At 38.2% G+C, this 22,239-nt stretch overlaps 1 protein-coding gene across 5 annotated transcripts in view; it reads left to right on the top strand.

Moving 5' to 3' along the window:
- LOC124777809 overlaps nt 1-21,823 on the top strand; it is an 83,001-nt gene extending 61,178 nt beyond the window's left edge. For all 5 annotated transcript variants that reach the window (XM_047253325.1, XM_047253329.1, XM_047253328.1 and 2 more), the window contains exons 4-9: nt 6,017-6,191; nt 8,472-8,708; nt 8,796-9,013; nt 11,138-11,426; nt 16,563-16,757; nt 20,910-21,823. In XM_047253325.1, the coding sequence (XP_047109281.1) occupies nt 6,017-6,191; nt 8,472-8,708; nt 8,796-9,013; nt 11,138-11,426; nt 16,563-16,757; nt 20,910-21,251 (1,456 nt within the window). In that variant the 3' untranslated portion in view covers nt 21,252-21,823. The remainder of the gene's footprint in view (nt 1-6,016; nt 6,192-8,471; nt 8,709-8,795; nt 9,014-11,137; nt 11,427-16,562; nt 16,758-20,909) is intronic.
- Nucleotides 21,824-22,239: the final 416 nt, after the last annotated feature.

Below are 22,239 nucleotides of genomic sequence, written 5' to 3' on the forward strand. Positions count from 1 at the left end.
CTACTGTTTTTAGGCTTGAGGTTTTAATGTGTTGTAGAGTGGCTGGCTTCTCCTTTTTATTCTCGTGGTCAGCCAGCCACTGTTATCTGCTTTCTTGTTTTACTCTCTTCCGTTTCTTGCATCTCTGTTGTTTTCTTGTCCTCTTTTGTTCCTTTTAGTGTTTGTTACCTTTCCTTCATTCTTGTGGTCTTTCCTTTCTTTCCGCTTTGTGTTATACATCCCGTTTTTTATTCTCCCCCTTGTGGCATTGTTTTATTCAGAACAAGGAACCAATGACCAATCAGTTTGGTCCCTTACCCCCTCTTTTAAGGGGACCACACCCGGCCTATCTAACCCATATTAATTTAGGCAAGTATATGACACATTTCTGAAAAACTGTTTGATGGAGGACCTCAATATTTTTACTGTACGTTACATGATGCTAATAGTCAACTGTACTAAAATTTACTTTATCCATTTTATAGTTTTTAAGAAATACTTTTTTTAAATTTATTAACAAAAAGTATTAAGTTTTTTCTGCAGAAAATATTTTGTGTGAACTTCCTAATGGGGGAATATTAATGAATGTAGTACCAGAGGTGGCTTTTTATGTTATGCAGAGTCTGTGAAAATTTCGTTCATTCATCTACGATAGTTTCTGATATAATGGGGCATATGTACTGAAAATTTTAGTTTGCGGGAAATTGACTTTAAAGAAAAAAATTTTGAAATTTGTTATTTACAGTTAATTAAACAGGGTGTCGACGACCCAGGACAACCGGGAGATCCGGGAAAAACCCGGGAATTTTTTCATCCGGGAAAAACCCGGGAATTTTTTGAATTACGGGAATTTTTTTGAATTACGGGAATTTTTCATTGTTTTCAGTTAAATTTTTGTAATTTTGACTGCTAAGAACCAATACTCTAACAAAGGATATTACTGTATCCTGCTACTCCAGAATAATACTGCAGCCATAACTGTGAAACGAGAGAAAAAACTAAAATAAAACTTAAATTGCAAAGGAAATGCGCCATATACAGCAACAAAACACAGTGCTCATACAAGCGTCTGCCAACAGCAAAATGTGTCAAAGGCTTTAGGAAGACTATGCAATGCTTCGTAACAACAAATTGTGTCCCATGAGCATGACTTCACAACTGTTAACATTAGATTTGTTTTAGCAGTTATGAGTGGGATCATGCTCATATGCACATGCGCAGTTGAGTAGTATCTTCTTCCACTTCTGGCTACAGAAACGTGGCTGTTGGCTGTGTAAGCAGTCAGAGAGAGGTGGGGGGGGGGGGGGGGGGGGGGGGGGGGGAATGCGCGCTCAAGCTGCCAGATTGGGCAGCAGTCCTGGATCTAGGAGTGCGGGGGGTGGGGGGAAAATTCATAGAAATTTCACAAAGCGCCTAGCATCCAGCGCACGTTGGTCTATCGATTATTCGTATGACTATGAAACGTGTCCCTGTCGGTTTTTGAACATTATTGAACACATTCTAAGTTGATTTCTGAATGAATCATAAGTTGATTTGTGAATGCGTGCATAGTGTTTGTGATGCCTGTGTCAGTGGAATCCTCATCACATCTAGAAGTAAACTTTCCTGCAGAAAAAAGGGGCTATACGAGCTGAGCAGAGTATAGCCAAACGAAAGAAAGCCAACCACTGTCTGATTATGTGGTTGATAGGGTTTGCGAATGATGAGCGTTGTTACGATTACCAGCGAAATCCATAGATTAAGACTACCAGTGTGCGAATAAAACAGGAATAACAGGTAAGAAAGATTACGTATTATCTCCTCAGTGTATCCAAGAAAATTAAATTTTGACAGAAAATTTTTGGCCAGATCGCTATACTCGCAAGGGTCAGTTGTGCAGTCTCTGGCTAGCACCCGCTTTAAGGTCTATTCTGGAAGTAGCGTGGAAAACGCGTTGAACGAACACGTAACAATGGCTAAACGGAGAATAATCGCGGGATAACTAAACTGGTGATTCTGGCAGTGTTAGTGAAGTTAACTGGCGAATAACCTTTGACATTGGCAGGAATAGATACAGAATTAGTGATGACAACATTGTTTGTTAGAACGAGGAAGGAGAAGAAACGGGGACATCACACAAATTATGGAAGAATAAGACGATTCCAAATTTCTATAAAAATTTCACACTACTCCTTTTCGATCTCATGCTTGAGAAACCGGAGCGTATGAATGAAGTGTAAAGCCAATATTGTCAGCACTGCACAAAATGCTGGTGCTCCAATCTGCATTCAAGTTGATTCGGAACTACACACGTGACGAGACACTTTAATGTTTAGATAATATTTTTTTTGTATAAGAACCACTTTTCTTCCACCAACTCTGAGGACTCTTTGCTCAGAGAATAAGTATAGCCTGTTGCTGTGGTGATATCAACTTCACACATAATATGAGAGAAAGAAACATCGTTCTCAGTCCAATAGGTCGGGGATGACCTGTGAGGACGCATGAACCTCACTATAACATCTTCACAATTCACCTTGTCAACAATTCCCAATTACCAAGGAGAGTCATATGCACATGCAACATAGCAGTTGGGCTGCACAGTTCTTTCTGGCATTATTGGCAGAAGTGCATCTGAGGAATTGTTTTTGCACTTGTTAAGCACTGAGAAATATAATGTCTGAATTGTACCATTTCATCTTCTGAGACAAAGAGAACTGAAATGTCCTGCAGGTTCTCGCTACAGAATTCAAATACCTGTGAAGCTGTAAGTAAACTCTTTGCAAACTTGTTTTGTGACAAGTCTTTTAACAGTGCCACCAATAGCATCACGGGGAGATTCGCCATGGCTGGTAGCAAAAAAAGGACCAGCTGCACTTTATGTTGAAGTCATGTTCGTGGTAGCAGAGATTTCTGAAATTCTTACTATTTGTATATTGTGCAGCACAACCAGCAGTGAAATATTAAACATAAGCAAGATGAATTTCCGGAAATTCACACTTTAAAAAATTCAATACAGTCTTCTGAGTCTGGTAACCAAGGCTACATCATCTTCTAGATCACCAGAAACAATACTAATACTTCTTACACGCAACTGTTTGTCCTTTTTGTAATATATATGGGTGCAGCTGCCATTGTTCCAATGGTACCCCTGTACTTCATCTTGAACAACTAAATTGAGATTTTCACTGAAATCCATTAAAATTAACACTGATCCTTCGTCAAGTGTTTCCTTCTTCATTTTCAGATAATCAGATTGTGATAGAGAAATGAGTGTGGAGTAAGTTTTTCAATTTTCTTAATTAGAGTGTCACAGAATTCTGATAGAGAAATGATTTGAATACTGAAAGTCATTCTATCAGTTGGTACCCACTGACTTTACTGAACCATCTCATCAGGATCATATCTTCTATTTCATTTTCTAAGTGGGTTTGAAGCAATGAACTGGTGGGGCATTTTTGACACAGACGAAGCATACAGGCTAGGTTATTTATATCACAAGTTATTATTTTAATTAGATCTTGGTATGTTTCTTTAATAGAAATGGAATTTAGAAGCAGTTTAACGTTTTGGTGGTAAATGCTCACACATACGGTATGTGTTCCTGATGATCCTGCAAGTATACACTCTTTTGGTCGAAGAGAAGCAAATTTTGAGAATTCTACTTTGTCTTCAGGATAATTGCTTTAAACAAGACGCTTTGTTCATAGGTATTTTTGCTCGTGCTCACTTTGTCTTTTTTCCCAGTCATTAGTCTTGTGTTTTCGTCATCTAAATAAAAACTCTTGACTTTTTGCTCTGTATCAAGTGGCAATGTCTTTTCTCTTTTCTGCTCAGCCACTGATAAAATACCGTTCTCCGTTTAAGGAGCTCTTGCTCATCGTACCAAATATTTAGAAACCTGAAATTTGGAACTGACTTTCTGTCGAGACCAAGTTGGCGGCACAAGAGTAAGTAACTGAATTTTTTCGTGATTATTTGCATATTCAATTTTCTGTTTGATTTTGTCCATGATTTCATCATGATGTTTTGCCTTTTCTTCCAGTTTTGTTAAATCACTATCAGGGATAGTGCTTGCATCAGCAGCCAGCTTAACTTGATATGTATATGAAATTTTAGTTTTCAGAGCCCCAGCTGCTGATTCAATTTTCGTTTGGGCGCTGCATACCGACTATGTCAAGCAACTGAATGCTGCTTTGTAGGAGATACTCCTAAGCTAGTTAAGCTGGTATTGAGCACAGATTTTTCAGGAGTCTGCACCTTCACATTACCGTCATTTATATAGTCTGGTGATGAGTTGTCACTTGCGTGTTTTTCATTAGTAAGTTTGATACAGGTTGGGCACATTTTCTCCCCAGGAATAACACTAAAGCCTCTCATTTTGAAGGTCTTTGCCTTTTCTAAACTAATTTCATGCAATCCAGATGAAACATCATTTATGGTGCCTGAAGGGATCTCAGCAAATTTTCTTATGCAGAGAGAATCTGCACAGGTACCTGTCTTTGTGTTTAACACACACACATGAAACACTTAAATCACAGTATGGATGACTATTGCTTCGCCATAATAAAAGTTCTTGTTCTTCACTGGTCAGTTCATTCACACAAGTCAGGGCATTATCACATAAATCTTGCAGATACTTTCCAAGAAAACACTGTCTACTTTTACTTTCCATACTGCTTCCGTCTTAAAACCAATATTTGTTGTAAATAATTCGAAAGATGATTGGTGTAACCTAAAAAGTAATTAAATAATGAAAAATCATTCTCATCCCATTGTTTCATTACAAAAGCATTTCACGTTATTAGTGTAACATTAGGGGACTTAATTTTGTTTTGGAATGAATAGTTAAAAACTGCAACAATTGAATTTTTAACCAATAATTGACTCGGGGTACAACTTGGTACAAGAGCTCAGAACTGCATGCTCATTGAATACATGACTCAAAACAAAGCAACTGGATGATGCAATACACGTAGTGATAGTAAAAGAGTGATCTCAGATATGATTTGTTCCTAGAGAAATCCAGTGTAGCCAACTTCAGCAATTTAGTGGGGACATGGTAGTCATGAATTAGCAACTTCAGTAGTTCTTTTACAGTAACATTGTTGTTCACACTTCCCATTATTAGTACAAACTTACTCTTTTTGTGTGACATAATGGAATATTTCTAATAATATTGTAAATTTTTCGAAGGTATCTATGAGGGGGGCAATACCTTTAAAAAAATTGTAATATCCATGCATGGATTTTGTTTCAAAGAAATTGTTTACAATTTTTCCTGAAATGTCGATGGTGGATATTCACTACAAGAAGCATGACTAAAAATATAAACCTCTCTCTTTAACTTAAAAAAAAAATCAAGCTTCCACTGCAAAAACTGTAGGAACTATTGCAGTTTTAAATTGTACAGGAGCTCGTGTATGAAAGCCTGAATCTATACAACTTCTTTTTATCATAAGTGAAAAAGTAATTGACTTGCCACATTTACATTTTGGAAATGTGAATACATCTAGGTAAACTTCCACTACCCAAAATTTCAAGGTTTTGCTTGATGATGGGTGTCATTTGCTAAAATTTCTGGATGATTTGACATGGAATGACCCATCGTAGAGTTCATGGCTCATGTGTTCCCATATTTCTCCAAAATCCAAACTGATCCTCTCCAGTGTATTAAACTGATGGATTGAAGTGTAAATTATGAGACTTTATTTAAGAATATATAAAAAATTAAACACAAAGTTCAGCATCTCAGAAAATGAAGATTATATTGAGATAGGCCAAAAGAGAAAATATTGAAAAAAGGCATTTGAGCAAACAGTAAAAAGATTTGCATGAAGGCACAAAAAAAGAAAACACAAAGAAGTCTCACGTGTAACAAATCAACAGTTAAAGAGAATCTTGTAATAATTCATTGTTCATGTTTGAAGTGTGAAAAGCCAGAGGAAGCAAATGCAGAAGTGTTTGCAACCATAAATTCTTAAAATGAGTTAAGGTCCATTCAACATAAATTATGCATTTTATGCTAAGATTTTTCTTTGTTTCTTTTTTGATGCAGAAATGATGCTTACACTCTTATGGACTTACTGAGTGTATTTTTGGATCATACTACGAGACGACTCGATCATTCGAGAGGTGATGATCATGCTTGGTTAAGGGCAGAGCAGTGTGCTGGTCTTTTTACTCGCTTAGATCAATGTGGGGCAACAGGCCTACATGAGTTGACAGTAAAGGTTAGTCAATATACCATTGTGTTTTTCTTCACATGGGTGATGTAGAATTGCAGTTAGTACTTTCTGTTCTGAATTTTTTAAAATGTGTTAGCATATATTTGTTATACAAACAGACAATATTCTTAAGTTTTCTGTGTAGCACTATTCTGCAGCTTCTACCTGTACCACAAACACCACATTAAGGAAGAATAAGGCAAGTGAAATTTAAATAAGCTCAGTTGTGGGCCACCACCAGACAAATGTAGGTGAAGTGCTGGGAATTCAGCCAGTAGTGTCTGGTAACGTTTGTAGATTTCTCAAAGGCTTATGAATATATACACAGATTAAATATGTACATCATCCAGAGGGCGCTTGGCATACCAAGGAAGTTAATTAACTTGGTGAAGGTATGTACAGGGGAGACAAAAGCTGTGGTGAAACACTAGAGGAGCTGTCCAAGGAATTCAGCATCAGAACAGGTGTAAGACAAGGTGATATCATTTCACCATTGATTTTTAATATTGTCTTAGAGAAACTACTTGGGGAGATGAAAATAGAAAGCAAAGGGATGATATTAAATGGAAGAACAATGTTATTGAGGTATACAGACAACTTTCTAGCCACAACAGAGTCAAAGAAAGAAATATCAGAAACTGTTGGGAACTTAGGAAAGAATGACAGTAAAATGGGACTGTGGACTAATGCGGAGAAGACTGAAATGATAGAAGTATCCAGAGAAGCTCCGAATAATTCTGATAGTACCCGTCCAATCGGAAGACCAAGAAAACAATGGGAAGGTGAACTGCAGAAGGTCCTTCAGCAGTTGGGTGTTCATGAGAACTGGATCCAAAGTGTGCAAAACTGCCATCTATGGAGGAACATTGTAAGCTCAGTGCATGATTTTCTGGGTCTGTGATCATCAATATGTATGTTTGTGTTACTATAAAAGAAATAAAATAAAAACACCATAGCTGTGGAATTTCTATGGTCCCACAAATAAAATTTTCCTTTGAAAATAATGGCCACAGCCTTTGAGAAATGGAAAAAATTAAAGGACTAAATGGAGAGTGACCAGTAAAGCTGATGCAAAAATATTATATTCAGCATTTTATGACAGGGTGATATAAATAGCAGAGAAATTATTAGAAAACTGTCTTAAGCATGGCTCAAGAGCGCAAAATATGCCATAGAAATTGCATCGCTGTGCAAATCGGAATTAAGATTATTGTATCAGAACATTGTCAAAGAGGACCTGACATGTTTCCTTATACTTACTAATATTTAAAATGATGGCTCTTCTTCAAGCTCCTGTTTAAAAGTGGAAATAGTTCAATCACTGTATAGCATTTCTTCAATCACTGTATAGCATTTCTTCAATCACTGTATAGCATTTCTTCAATCACTGTATAGCATTTCTTCTATTTCCTTGTGTCTGCTCACATTCATACTGCAGAGCTCTTCTTATTTAATTTTGATTTAAAATGTAAATCTTTATTGACACAGGGTATTGCAATTTGTCATCACATACCTAGTACTGATGCTCATCACTGAAATAAAAATATGGTCATGGAAAGTCGTGGTAGACTGTAAATAATTTAGGAGCAAAAGTAAGTATTCACCAAATAGTAGACACACAGTACTTGACAAAAAAAAAGAGAGAGACTGAAAACTTGCTAGCCTTCAATCACTTCCTTTTCAAGCTAAAGGTCACCCCCCAACACACACACACACACACACACACACACACACACACACACACACCATTTTTCCTTTTTACACTCACGGTTACATTGTGCCAGTTGAATAATTGAATACCCAGTGGCAGGAATGCATTTATGCAGCTTCACTGGCTTGAGGGTTTGTTTCAGGTGGCATGGGAAGAGGAGTAGGGAGGCGAGGAGTGAGATGGAGGGTTGAATTAAAGTGGCTGATAGCTCTGAGGAAGAAAGCAGGTGCATGATACAGGAATGCGGAAGAGAGAGGTAGCAGGTGGTGGGATTGGAACGTGACATACAGGCCCCAACGTTGATGAGTTTATGCAATGCATAGAAGAGTGGATTTGAGTGGGTGAATGCACATTTGAATGCTGGAAAGTTTTCAGTCCTTTTTGTGTACTTGTTGACAACACAGCACCTCTACTATTTTGTGTATTGTTATCTGTATTTCTAAATTATTTACATCATTGAAGAAAAATTTTAGTGTTTCAGGTTATAATCATGAATAATACTAAAGACATAACACAGAAAACTGTCCCTGTCATGTCTTGCACAGAATGTAGAAAATGAGACTTCTATATTCCAGGTACGCCTGGACCCTCGGCAGGGGGGTGACTTGGAAACAGTTTCTGCTGCAAATAAGTCATTCCATCGAGTACTTCGCAATGGTTTGGCTCAGAATTTGCATACGCTCATACTTAGATCAGTGTGTGACAATGAGATTCTCAGATTGCTGGGCCGTAACTGCCCAACTCTCAATTATCTCGATGCTACGTCCTCCTGGCTCGTCGATGATGGTGGCATAAGGCAGCTGTGTTTTAAGGTATATGAAATGAACAGAAATGTTTTTTATGCTCACATTCTCATTTCTGTAGGTAGTAACGTAACACCAGTATGTGATGGTTTCCAGGAACCAGAACTATATAGTGACATATCTGATGGCTACGCTGATGGAAATGAAACGTATGTGGATGTTTTCTTCCGTATCCAGCCATCGGAGCTAAATACGTGTTGCAGAACTTTGCATGAAGTTCGCATACAGGATACAAATACTTCAGAAGTTGGGGTTATCATGCTTGTCTTGTTCATTCCAAACCTCAAATCATTGGGTGGTTTTATTTATTACAGGTAAATGTGTATCCAGTATCAACAGTCTTGCTCAGATATCTAATTCTTGGTATATCAAAAATAATAAGTGATGACAAATTAACTTTTTAGATACTTCCTGCTATTGACTATGTTTAAATGTTGCCGAGAGTGGCAGTATGATGGTTAGGATGCTGGATATGTTGTTTTTAATTTTTTTTATCTATGTGAGTCTTAATTAACTATAATACTACCAAGTCCCATAGCTATTGAGCAGATCGAATATATTCAAATTGTAAATAGTCAGTTGCATTTGTGTAGTTGCTAAACAAATTGAGCACTACAGTAAATTCCTCATTATCCTGGTACAGATTATCTGGTTTGCGAATTATTTGTTCATAGTTCAGCCGATTTTGAAAACAAAAGTGTGAAGTATTCTTTTAATAATTAGAATGAATATTTTCATCGAGAATACAAATTTTTGGTTCTGAAAACATGATGATGAAAATATCCATGAATGGTTTAACAGCAGTGACCCTGAGCCAGGATTTGAGCAGTTAACTGATTTGATTGTAGGGAACAAGTGTGTTTGGTAAATATACAGTGAAGGTGATATGACCGAGGTCCCTTTTACCACTGGAAGAGAGACACTAGAATGTGTATATCTGATACCAGAGGTATGCAGGACAAAATTTGTGTGACTGTACCAACACTTTGACGTCCCAGAAAATGACAACTGACATTAAGAAAAAGATTAATAAAAATGTGGGAAACAAATTGAACCTTTATTTCCAAAAAGAAAGTTTATAACAAATGGTACAAAATACAGTATATTTTAAGTGTAATTTTGTATAAACGTGCACAGGTATGCTCTCACTTCTGGTACTACTGTGTCCATTGCTTATAGTCGGATATGTTTCAGCATGTTGTTGGTACCTGGAAGTACGAATTTTTAGGCAAAGTAAGCCGAACATAAATGATCTATATTTGTGATCTGTTCTTTTGTAGATAGCATTCAAGAATGGCCCTTGGGGCCAAAATTGGCCAGTCATTCAAAATGCAATAAATACTTGGTAATGGAACAACAGCTGAGGTGAAACCATAACACTGTCTTTAAAAAAATTCATGGCTGAGGTACTCTGCACGAAGAAAGTGACAGAGAAGGATGGTGATCAGAATGACAATGATAACTGTATTTTTCTGTGATAAAGTGAATGTGTTGAATGTTGCTGATAGCTGCAGTTACTATATGCATGTTCCAAGTTTTAAATAGTGTGTTGGGATGAAAGTCATAGGCAACACGAAAATCATGAGCTGGTGGACTTAAAGAGGCATTAAGGTATCCTAGGTGTTTCAAGAATTATTTTATTACAATTTCTTGCAAAGATTTCGTATGTCAGTTGTTGTACCCTGCATAATAAACCATTTGTTTAATTACAGATGAAGTAACTATTGATAACATATATATTGAATACAGGCATTTATTTCTTCAAATTTAAGGTTCCAAATGGACAGTTCAGATTGAGCTTGATTTGAAACTCTTGGGTAGCCATTGTTATAAGTAACTGATTCTGGAAATTTAGTAGGAGGGAAAAAATGGAGATTTGGTAAGTTGGTTCTTTCGGTTGTTGTAATAGGAGAAGAGTACTATAATAGAGAGGAACAGATAGGAAAGTGGTAGGTGAAAGCATATTAGAAGGATGACTGGGAAGTGTGTGAAGCAGCTGTGGGCAAACCAGTAAACTAATACCCACATAAATTCACAAATGATAAAGTGAAGTGTAAGGGAAAGACAAGAGCAACAAAAAAGTAGAGAGATAATGAGAGGAGACTACTGAAGATGGTGAGAGAAGTTGGTTGTTCATGTGGGCATTGCATATGGATGACGTAGTCCATATAAAATCCAGAGATGCAACAGTTTTATGTATTTCTATAGTAGTAACTAATGTCAGTAATATTACCCTATGAGTTCTGCAAAGAATTTCTTCTGTGATTGAAGAATCAACATACACATCAGCAAAATGTTCTGTTTAGATAATAACATCTTGAAGAAAAATTCACTTGAGAAAGCTGTAAAATTACGAGACAGAATTGTTTTCCAGCTAATGTGTCAGTTATTTTTTTATGTAACTATGTAGTTCGCTTAATTGGTTGGTTACGTTTCAGGAATGTGGGTGACGCAATAGTGAACCTAGCATTGGAGCGAACCCTCGTCTTGTCCCTGACAGACCTGTGGGACACCAGCATGCCCCCAGAGAAGGCCGCCTTGCTCTGCCGCTCAGTGCCTCAGCTCAGCAGCCTGTATACGAGGGGGTCCTGGCTGTGCAGCCTGACAGCGTTCAAAAATCTGACATCACTCACAGTCGATTTTGACTTTGTGGACTTTTCTTATTCTTTGGAAGAATATCTTGTGCAGGCAGGCAGCACACTTAAAAAACTGGTGCTAGTAGATCAGGTATATTTTTTTCATGTTCTGTATAAGGAGTTAATGTGGTTGCTTACGCATAATATTTTATTTCTCAGAGGTAGTAAATATTTTCTTCAGGTCATATTCCTTATGTGTGTTTATCATATTTTGGTTATATTATTGATTACAATTTATATAAAAGCTATAAAAAAGTTTTGAAGATGAATATAATACATATTTTGACATGTTGTTGGTGCAACAGCAAACAACATAACACTGATTATATTAGTTACAATGTAAATTAGGACAGACCTGTTAAGTCTAATTAGATTAGGTTAGGTGTATGTAAGCATAATGTAAAATGATAGAATAAATATAGTAATAGCCACCATGAAACTGACACAGTGTGAGCCGTCTACCCTGAGTGCTTGCTGCAAAATAAGGGCCATTTCTTCCCTTCCACCCTGTTCCACTTTTCCTGAACTCCTGAGATTAGAACACATTTTCTAATGTATCATTTCTCCCCAGTATCATCGCAGACCCAACCTTTGTTGACTCGTCCTTCTTCCATAGGTGTTTGTTTAGTTACTGTAATGAACAGTTGTGTCGTGAAAGTGTGTTAGCGTTCTCTAATCTGCTGAGGAGTGATGAAACAAAGTGCACTGCTGAGAGAGAATATCCTCACAACTTGATAACTGCTCTTGAGAAGCAGGGAAGAGAGTTCGGCACGGTCCTACAAGACAAGGAGCTCGTAGGCAGCCACTGGTATCCGTGACAAAGCAGTGCCTTGTGAGTGGCTGTTGGAAGTCCAGCAAAGATGGCACAGTGAGGTGGCAGGAGTGGCAGCAGTCACGGCAGGCAGGATCCGCTGCGGAAACTTGCAGTGGTTCTTGATTCGTCGGAGTCTGGGATGTGTCTGGCCTCCTCTGGGTGTAGACCCACATAGCCAGCTGTGGAAGGGTACGGCGTGGTATCACATGGACATAAAATAGTGCACACTGATTGCAGCACTGTGTGCTGTGACTCACACGCCATTTAGTGGCATACACACAGTCTTGCCCCGTCTATTTACAAACAATCTTAAAGATGAGGCAGGGGCCGTTCCTATCCATTAAAAGTAGGTGGAAGTGTGGTGGGGCAGCCCTGGATACACCACATCCCTCTCCCTTTAAAAAGATATTGTGTAACCACTCAAAGAAGCACTGCACACTAGGGAATGCTGACTGTCGGAACGACTGTAACAAAACACTACAGTCAGCCAGTGTTGAAAAGTGCCAGAGAAATTACCAATATGTGGCTAATGATTTTAACACAACCTTGCTGTCCACAAGCATTGAACAGAACCAAAACATTATAAAGAAAAACAACTCCAGACATGACATGAACATGTGAACAAGAATTAAAGATACAGTTAACAAGACTGCTGAACATAAGGTGTAGGACTTGTGACAAGAACAGAAAAAGACAAACATTGCATAATAGCTTAGCAACAAGCCCATGAATATATGGAAACAAGCCACAAAGCGACCCAAAATTTGATCCCAACAAAACAAGCATGCCGTGGCCACATGGGGAATAGCAACTGGCCTCTGTCACAGGCATTGATGGAGAAGGGCCAGGCAATGGCAGGGTTTGGAGTAAAACTTCTGACAAGGCCCAACCGAGGGCCCAGAAGAGCGCACACCAGGATTGGTGGCACCAGCCGCGAAAATGAGATCGGTGGCGGGGCCGGTAACAGCAACTGGAGCAGATGTGCAGGCAGTTGCAGCAGTGCCATTGGGAATGACTGGACCAGGTCCAGGGATGGCTACAGCTGCATTAGGGAGGGTGAGAGGATAAGCTGCAGCAGGGCCGGCAATGAACATACTGACAAGGCCAGCAGCAGTCAGACTGAAGACTGGATTGACATCATTGCAGACAGGCGTGGTGACCACAGGAGGGCGGGACAGGACAGGGCTGGCAACACTGTGACTGACAAAAGGGCCAATGTAGTCGAAGGAAGGTGGGGCAAAGATACTGGGGCCATTGCTAACAGGGCCAGCACCAACAGGGCTGGCCCCAACAGAAGAGATGCCAATAGGAGGGTCGGCTTTGACGGGCCTGACTCTGACAGGGCTGGTGCCAAAAGGACCGATGCCGACAAGGAGAGAAGGCTAGAGTGAATTAAAGATGGGCGACTGACATCACAGAAATACTCATCTAACTGTTCCATTAACAAATCATAGTCTTTGTCCTCCAACAAGAACCTGGGAAAAAGTGACAACACAAACGAGTTTTCTGCACCCACAGTGGCAAGAAAATGAGCACTGTGTTTTGTACCTTCCATGCCGCAGGCCAGAAAGTGCAACTCCAACTGTTGATGGTACATGTTCCAGTTTTCCATTTGACCAGCAAACACGTGAAAAGTTGACATAGATGTGGGAGTCACATGCTGAGACACAGCTGCAGTAACAAAAATGTGAGTGAGCTGAGTGACACACAGCAGCAGTTTCTGAATTTGCTGCTGCCATAACTGAATGACTCGAGACAAATACAGCTCAGACGATGGGACAGACACGATAAGACAAAAATGACACTCAAACTTTTAAAATTCGCTGTTAGTGATCTGAAACTTGAACCTTGAAGTGCTGAAAACAACTCAGGCCAACAGCATCAATTAAGAGAATTTTCACTCGTACAACACATGAAAGGACTGCGTGAAAAGTATCCAGAAAAGACGATGTCGACTAAGAAACTTGATTCACGAATGTGCCTAGGTTGAAAAAATTGTCCTTTTGTAATAACAGCAGAAAACAATGAGTACCACTGTCTACAGACTATAACCGTACAAGAAGCAGGAGATGTTGCCCTAACAGAACAAACTAGTGCACAAGCAAAAATCACTGGGTTCAAAACCACTTAGACTTGAGAAGCGAAATGCCTGTTCCAGTAAACTGAACTAATACACAACAAGATACACTAAAATATACTGGAAGAACAAACCACTAAGCCTTTTACCTCATCACCAATATTCTGTGGCAGATGAGGAGAGTAGAAAACATCCACAGTCCTGTAGATGTGAAAGCACAAAAACATGGGTGAGAAACACCCATCACCAATATTCTACAATCTCTTGTGGAGTATGAAACACACTTTTACAACACAACTGTTTATTACAGTAACTAAACAAAGTACACTTCTGGGAGAGAATATTTTCACAACTTGACAACTGAAAACTGTCTATCCTGGAGAAGATCTTAAGGAACAGGGAAGTGAGTTTGGCATGGTCCTACCAGCTGAACGGCCTGCGGGCAGCCTCTGGTAACCATGGTGAAGCAGTGCCTCGTGAGCGGTTGCACAAGTCACAGCAGCGGATGTGACTTATTGCAAAGACGACAAAACAATGTGGTGGGAGTGGCAGCAGGCATGGCCTCTTGCGGGACTTGAAGCAGTTCTTGATCTGTCGGAGTCTGGGATGTGTCTGGTCTCCTCTGGGCAGTGTGCGGACCTATGTAGCTACCTGCAGAAAGATACATTATGGTACCACCTGAGCGTGTCACCGCACAGACATAAAATAGTGTCCACCAGTCGTGGCACTGTGTGCTGAGATTCGCACGCCACGTAGTGGTGAAGCTGGTGCCCTGGACGCTGTGGCAGCTGCTGGTGGATTGAGTTTATACCATGTCTTCCCTCGTCTATTTACTAACAACCTCATAGATGAGACAGGAGCCATACCTAGCATGCTAAGCATAGACTGAAGTTTAGTGGTTAAACTGTGCAGGGGGTAGCCCTGCACACATCACTGTCAGAGTTTTCATTTACCTTTCTCTCCTAGATTTCCTTTTACTCTATATTCCTGACATCAGCCATCTGACACCCACTTCTGTATAAGGGCCTCCTATAGACTTTTCCCACATGGTGTATCTTAACCTCTACATCTGTGTTCCTCTTGCATGTCTTCTAATGTCATTGGTCCACCTTGTGTCAGTCCATTTTCTTGTACTTTTCTTATCTCATGGAATCCAGCAAAGAACTTCCTTGGCCCACCTACCAAACATTTGCCTACTTACCCTGTTGGTTATACCCCCACCCTTGCTGTTTTCTTTTCCTCTGTACCCCTCTCTCTACTCCTTACTCTGTCAATCCCTCCTTTCAAATCTCTCCTATCAACCCATCTTTCAACTGTGAATTGAATCTGACACAGTAGTGTCTCTGAAGCCTCCTCCACCTTTGCCACATTTTCTCCTCACTTAAAGTGGGTTCCTCATTGCTTGCATTCTGAATGACCTCCATTTCTCTAGGTATATTATTATTATTATTATTATTTTTTTTTTTATTTTTTTTTTTTTTTATTATTTTTTTTTTTTTATTTTTTTTGCCCTGAAGGAACTTGCATTTCCTAAAGATAAGTATTGTTTTTCATAAATGTTTGTTGTTGTCTGTAGGAGTTGACCACCTGATGTTAAATACTGACCAGTCCAGTTGTCTCCCTGCTAATTTCTTCCATTAAATTCACAACCGCTTATTTAACATATTGTTTATTTAGACTACCACCACATTTTAGTAATGAAGCTCTAGTATGGTTTCATGACATATTACCCCTTTTGAGCATAATCTGCCAGCACCATGTCCCAAAAAATCATTAGCATCACCTTGCCCCAAAGCAGTTGGATTTTCTCATTTTTCAGCAGTGGCAGAGCCACATGATTCCATTGCCTGCTCTGCTCCATTGTCTCATGATCATAGCAATAGAGCCAGCACTGGTCAGTGGTGCCAGACACAACTGCTACATGTGGTGAGTTCTTTGAATGGATGTGAGCTGTCACAGAACCCAGCAAGTAGTGACCTTCCTCGTGTTTAAAATGCTGAGCAAGGTTTTAATTTTATTATCCATTAAATTCTTCATTCACTGGGTGAATGATCAAAGTTTTTTGTTCCTGAAGACCTCACTCTTTTCTGCACCACACTAAATGAATGAGTATGATCAGGTATTGTTTACAGGTCCCACTGTTTTTCTAGATCTGGCATAAATTTCTGGTGTTGTGGCAATTTAAATTTATGAAGGCATGGCAGTTATGTTTAAGTGTTTAAGTTTTTATTTCATGTATCTTTCATGTAAAAGAAATAAAATAACACTTCAGTATACTGTTTGATTAGTTTTCAAGATCTGCAATTTATAGCGCATATGTCTATTTTCTTTTCCAGAATCATCCAATTAGTCTTGTTATGCTTGCTGAAAATTGTCCAGCTTTGGAAGAATTAGGAGCAAAGTTAGAAGGTGACTGGTTTGGGCGCTTTGGCAGTATGCTTCCCGAATTGAAAACGTGCCGCGTTCGCATTGGATCAACAGCTACACTGAGATCATTGCTTGTTCACGCCAAAAATTTGACAGCACTTGAGGTAATATATATTAATAAATATTTGTAATTGGATAGATAAAAAATTCTGCTCACCCAGTGGTATCAGGAGAAAATACGTTTGAAAATTGTGGAAATGGGCAAGCTCCTAGAGCTAGTGCCTTCTTCTGGCAGAAAGTTTGAAGGTGAAGTAGGAGGGATGAAAGGATAAGACTGATGAGATTTAGGAAATGTGGAGAGTTACGGAAGACTTGCTCAGCGCTACAGATCAGAGGAGACTTTCTGCAAAGGATGAGAAGGAAAGACTGATTGTTTGGAACTGCACAGTTTTCAAATAAATTGTTCTCTGAAAAGTGGAAGATAGGATAATATACTAGATGAGATTACTGACAAAACATCATATGAGCAGAAAGCTAAGGGCATTATATATGGTAGATAGGTGACGAGGGGGCCGGGGGGAGGGAGGGAGAGAGAGAGAGAGAGAGAGAGAGAGAGAGAGAGAATAGACAGGTCAGAAAATAACTACCTTGCAGTTACAAGAAAAACCTTGCACTTTTCATCGTTTTACTAATAACTGACACCAGTTATATGGCATTTACCAATTTATATATCTCTCATCATATATCATGTGAGATTAAAGTAGTGTCATACTTATCATTAAAGCCCCTGTTACATGATGCGCCTAAACCATACACCTATGCACCAGCACCTCAAGCGGGCATATCTGTGACATATTGGAATGTCATCCGTTCAAAATATTTATGTGAGCTCAAGGTTCCTATTTAATAACAAATTGTTTGTATCATTATTTATTATGTTCTGATATTGTGAAATAATATGCTGGAAACTGATTTGGTAATGGATAGTGCCAAACAATGTAGACCACACAATAGCTTAATTTAAAAGTGGCTCCTCCCGCTTCATTTGCACTATAGTTCTGTTGGTGACGTGTTCCAGTTTTACAGATTGTTTATGCAGGTAAAGTGTCACATATCTCTTCCTCTGTAATCTTATCTGGACAAGAACTAATTCAACTGTTACTCAGTCACAATATTTGTTAAGTTTCACTGTAGCATAATATACAGTGACTGAAATATGCAATTAACAGTGTGCACTATATAATAGCTGTACAGTCACAGAAGTTAATGACACTGTCCAATAAATAATAGCGCTCGAACAATAACTCTTTGAGGTTACAGGTATGATACCTAGATATTACACATATGTCAGAGCACAGATTTTCGCATGAAATCTTGTGCGTTTGGTAACCACAGGACTTTAACTATAACAGACATACTTATGTTATCCGAATGCCAACCGGTCACAGACTAGACTGACACATAGATGTTGCTTGTTCTAACATGATCTGACATAGGGACGTTGCCCAGTTGCTTGCAGGTCACAGACTGACTACTTTGGAGGTGGGACGGCTATTTCTAAAGATAGGTGTGAGAATGTTATGTGATTTCTGAAATTACTACATGTTTTGAAAATCAGATAGGATAGATTTTTGGTATTTTGTATGGGCTATAAGACTTTACTATTACCTGGTTTATGAAAAATGTTTAAGGTTGGTAGATCATACAGTAGGAGTGTATGGAACATTGTTATGCTTCAATAGTCTGAAATCCCCAACTTCAAGAGTACAGCATCCTTCTTGAAATCAATCTTTTATGATTCTAAGAAGTCAAAATTATGAGTGTCTGAACTTTCAGTTTCAGTTCCAATTATTGAGAAGCTAATTAGTTTCAAACAATTTAAAATACATTCTTGGAAAGAGAATGTCTGCTTCCGACTGAATGATGTGAATATTTCTCATCCTGCTCATTAGTTCAAAATGTTTTCCTATTAGATGACATTGTTGTAACTGTAGTTAGAATAACTTTTCATTGAACAGGCATCTAGTAAAACTAGTTGCATTGCTATGATCAGCAAAATAAATATAGATAATTGAACTATAAATTTAAATTACATTTTGCTTAAATAACAATTTGAAATTTTCTTATAGGTATTACATTTTACTATGCATCTGAATTAGATATAAAATGAAAAAAACCTTGGTTACTCATGCGAGTAGAAAACATGAGAGATTGAGTAGCTTCCAACTTGCTATGTTTCACCGTTTTTTGCACACTGTAAGGCAGTTTGCAGATGGTGCATAGTTACGTAAAACACATTTATAATGTCTACATTTTGTCTTCATATGTACTGTATCTGACAGTCATATTTGTTTGAAAAATGCCGTTCTCTGATAATTAATGTCTGAATGTTCATTTACATTACATTTTCTGCCTCACTTTCACAAGGAATTTTAATTTCATTCATTTGGATAAGCTTTCTTTGATTTTAGAGTATCTGTGAAATTATTGGTGAATATTTATGCTAGAAGTGCCTGCTCTTTTGTTCATGGACATACACTGATATAGATTTTAATGCAACTGTGTTATACTATGGTAATTTCTGGTTTCTTTGCATTACTATAATTTTAGGAGCTGGCTATGTTCAGTTATATGTTAAGATTTGTTACATGGAAACTTGAGGACATAAGCTCTTGTGACTTTCTGTACAGGGCGAGTCAAAAAGGACGTTACAAATTTGGAATGATATAGGAATTTATTGAGATAACTTACAGAATTGGTAGATGTGCTATTTTGCAGCAAACAATCTCAAGTTTCACATAAAAGCACCAAGCGTCATTTTGGTTCAATGTGACTACCATTTGTGATGCAACAAACATTCCACCAATAATAAATTTCTTCCCACACTCTCTGCAGCAAATCGGACATAACTCGTGCAAAGGCAACATAGTTTCAATTTTTTCAGGTTGACTAAATTGTTGGTAGGGGAGGAACATACACACAGTCTTTAATGGCACCCCAGAGAAATAAATCCAGTGATGTCACATCCGGGGAGCGACGTGGCCATGTGATTGGCCCTTCATGGCCAATCCACGAACTGGGAAGTGGTTGTAGAAGAAACTTCGAATTTCTATGAGGAAATGAGGTGGTGCACCATCTTGCTGGTAATAAACCATCCCATCTCAGTCCTCTTCATCGATCTGTAAAATTAAAAAGTTTTCAAGCATATCCAATACAAAACACACAGTGAGGACACTCTGCACCAGAGAAAGTACCATTTTAACTATGCTCTATGCTGGCACTCTTGGTGGTGGAATTGGGTACTGATGCATTACATGAATCGAACTTGGGGTTGTCTGCTACAAAATGATGCATCTACTGATTCTGTAAGTCATCTCAATAAATTTCGATATCCTTCCAAATTTGTAAAGTCCTTTTTGACTCATACTGTATTTATTTCTAAAGCATATAGTTTCCTCTTATTTGCATACCTTGGAAATTGTCGGGCATTATCTTGTTCCCCACTCATTCTTAAATATTTTACTCATTTCCATCAAAAATAAGCAAGTTGGAAAACAGTAGCATACAGCAGTTACCATTTCTGAATGCCTGCTGTAAGTTGAGAATGTTGCATCTCACTCTTAAAAGGATCCTAAAAATTGTCAAAACTGAGACAGATGCCTATAGTCAGGGGTCTTTCCGTAGTTTCAGCAGAACATTAACTTCCTTCATTGTTTGAAAGATTGCAGGTCACGAGGATTTGAGGAGTATTCTTAAGGCCAATTGTTTAGTAACAGCTCAAATTTCTTAATGGTGGCTTCAATTTACATCTCTGCCTTCAGACATTAAAAGCACTTTTTTTTAAAACATGCTTTTATTTTGCAGTTTCATATGACCTTACTTTTAATTTGCTCATCATTCTTACTGTTTTCTAGACCTGTTAAATGGTATGTCTCTTATCAAAATCTCGTGCACTGGCATCTGTCAGATATGCCTGTATCCTGTGGTTTTTGAGAATTATCATTTGCTGAGTTCACCACACATACACACTTGTACTTTGTAATGTAACAAAAAGGACAATTTAGTCTCAAAAGTTTGGCATAATTTTTTTCACATAGAATGTCTATATCAACATTCAGTTTAGTCCTCACACCATCTTCTTTATTCTTCAAGGTATTTGCATTTCACTTGCTTAATTATGTAATTCAGAACATATTACATAGAAGTTGTTTTAATGTAGTTTTTTGATATTAAGTAAATACTTCCTCCTTTTATTAAAACTAAGTTATTGATTGTGTAAATAATATGATACTTTTATGTTTTATTATTCATCAAAGCTGACATTAGAAGAAGATGCTGTTGGGGATACACCAGATGTGTTTGACGACATGGTAATTGCACAGGCATTAGCAGATAATTCTGTCCCAGAAAAATTGCGTGTGTTTCTCATGAATTCAGAGTGTAGCTTCACTGTCAATGCTGTTCAGTTGATGATAAACTCCTGCCCAGAACTCAGGTTCCTAGGTGAACTCCAGATGTGGACTGGACTAAATGAGAGAGATATTGAAGATTTGTTCCACGAAATCCGAGAAAGAAATTTGGACCTGATGCTTAGATACCGTGGTCACTGGTATCCTTACAGGAAAGGCTGTCATGCAATTACTTCCAGAGACCATTAAAGCTTCTTTGAGCACTGATGTAAATCAGAGCAACAACTGTAAAAACTGTTTGTTCATAATTTAAATTTATCTCGTTTTTGTCTTTACATTTTGTACAGGTAGCTGTAAGATTTTGAATTGGATTTTTTACAGTTAAGAGCTGTCATTTAATCCAGTCTGCTTGGTTTAGCATGTGGCCATTGAGTGACATCTAAGTGAAAAAGATATGTAATATGTTTTACTATTCGCAGACAGTATGAAATTTTACCCATCTCCATTGATATTAAAAAAATGAAAAGTTTGTGTGTTCATTTCTTTTGGAGAGATATCGAGGAAGTGCTGCTGCCTTTGGATATTATGTCTTTGTCATTAGATAAATGAAAAGCTGTGATTCTTTTCTGTATATATTTGGATACATCTACTCACAGTGGAATGTGTAAACATGAAACTTTATCAGTGACCCATTATTTCCAAGGTTTGAGTCAATGTAAGAAGCATCAAGATGGTGTATATTACAGTGTGCATTGTACAGTAAGCTGTAGTGCCATTTGTGCTGTAATGCAAATAAACAGATGAAATGTGTACTACATGAATATTTAAACAATAATAATTTATTCCCATTTTTTTCCCTGTGTCTGTTTCTTATAGTTATCACTAGGCAAACCTGTCTGTACAAAACCGAAATGAGTTTCTAGAATTATTTTGTTGTAAATATATGTCTTGAGTTTGCCACTGGATAATATTGTACAGTTTCCATAATATATTGTAAATACAGCTTTTAGATATCTTCAGGTGATGGTAGTCAGTCTTGTTACTGCTGCAGAATGGGACTGATGATGGCGGTGTCAAAATTTATCAATGCAGAAGCAAGAAATATGCATGCGCATGGAGGCACTCACAGTTGGATGAAAGCAGTACCCTTAGTGCCCCTGCCGGGTGCCAGAGAGAGGACTTGCACACATGTGTAGTGGGCAGTGACTGTGTTGCTGCATGATCCGGTGGTTAAAAG

This window comes from Schistocerca piceifrons, chromosome 2 (genome assembly GCF_021461385.2).
Source record: "Schistocerca piceifrons isolate TAMUIC-IGC-003096 chromosome 2, iqSchPice1.1, whole genome shotgun sequence".
Classification (NCBI taxonomy): domain Eukaryota; kingdom Metazoa; phylum Arthropoda; class Insecta; order Orthoptera; family Acrididae; genus Schistocerca; species Schistocerca piceifrons.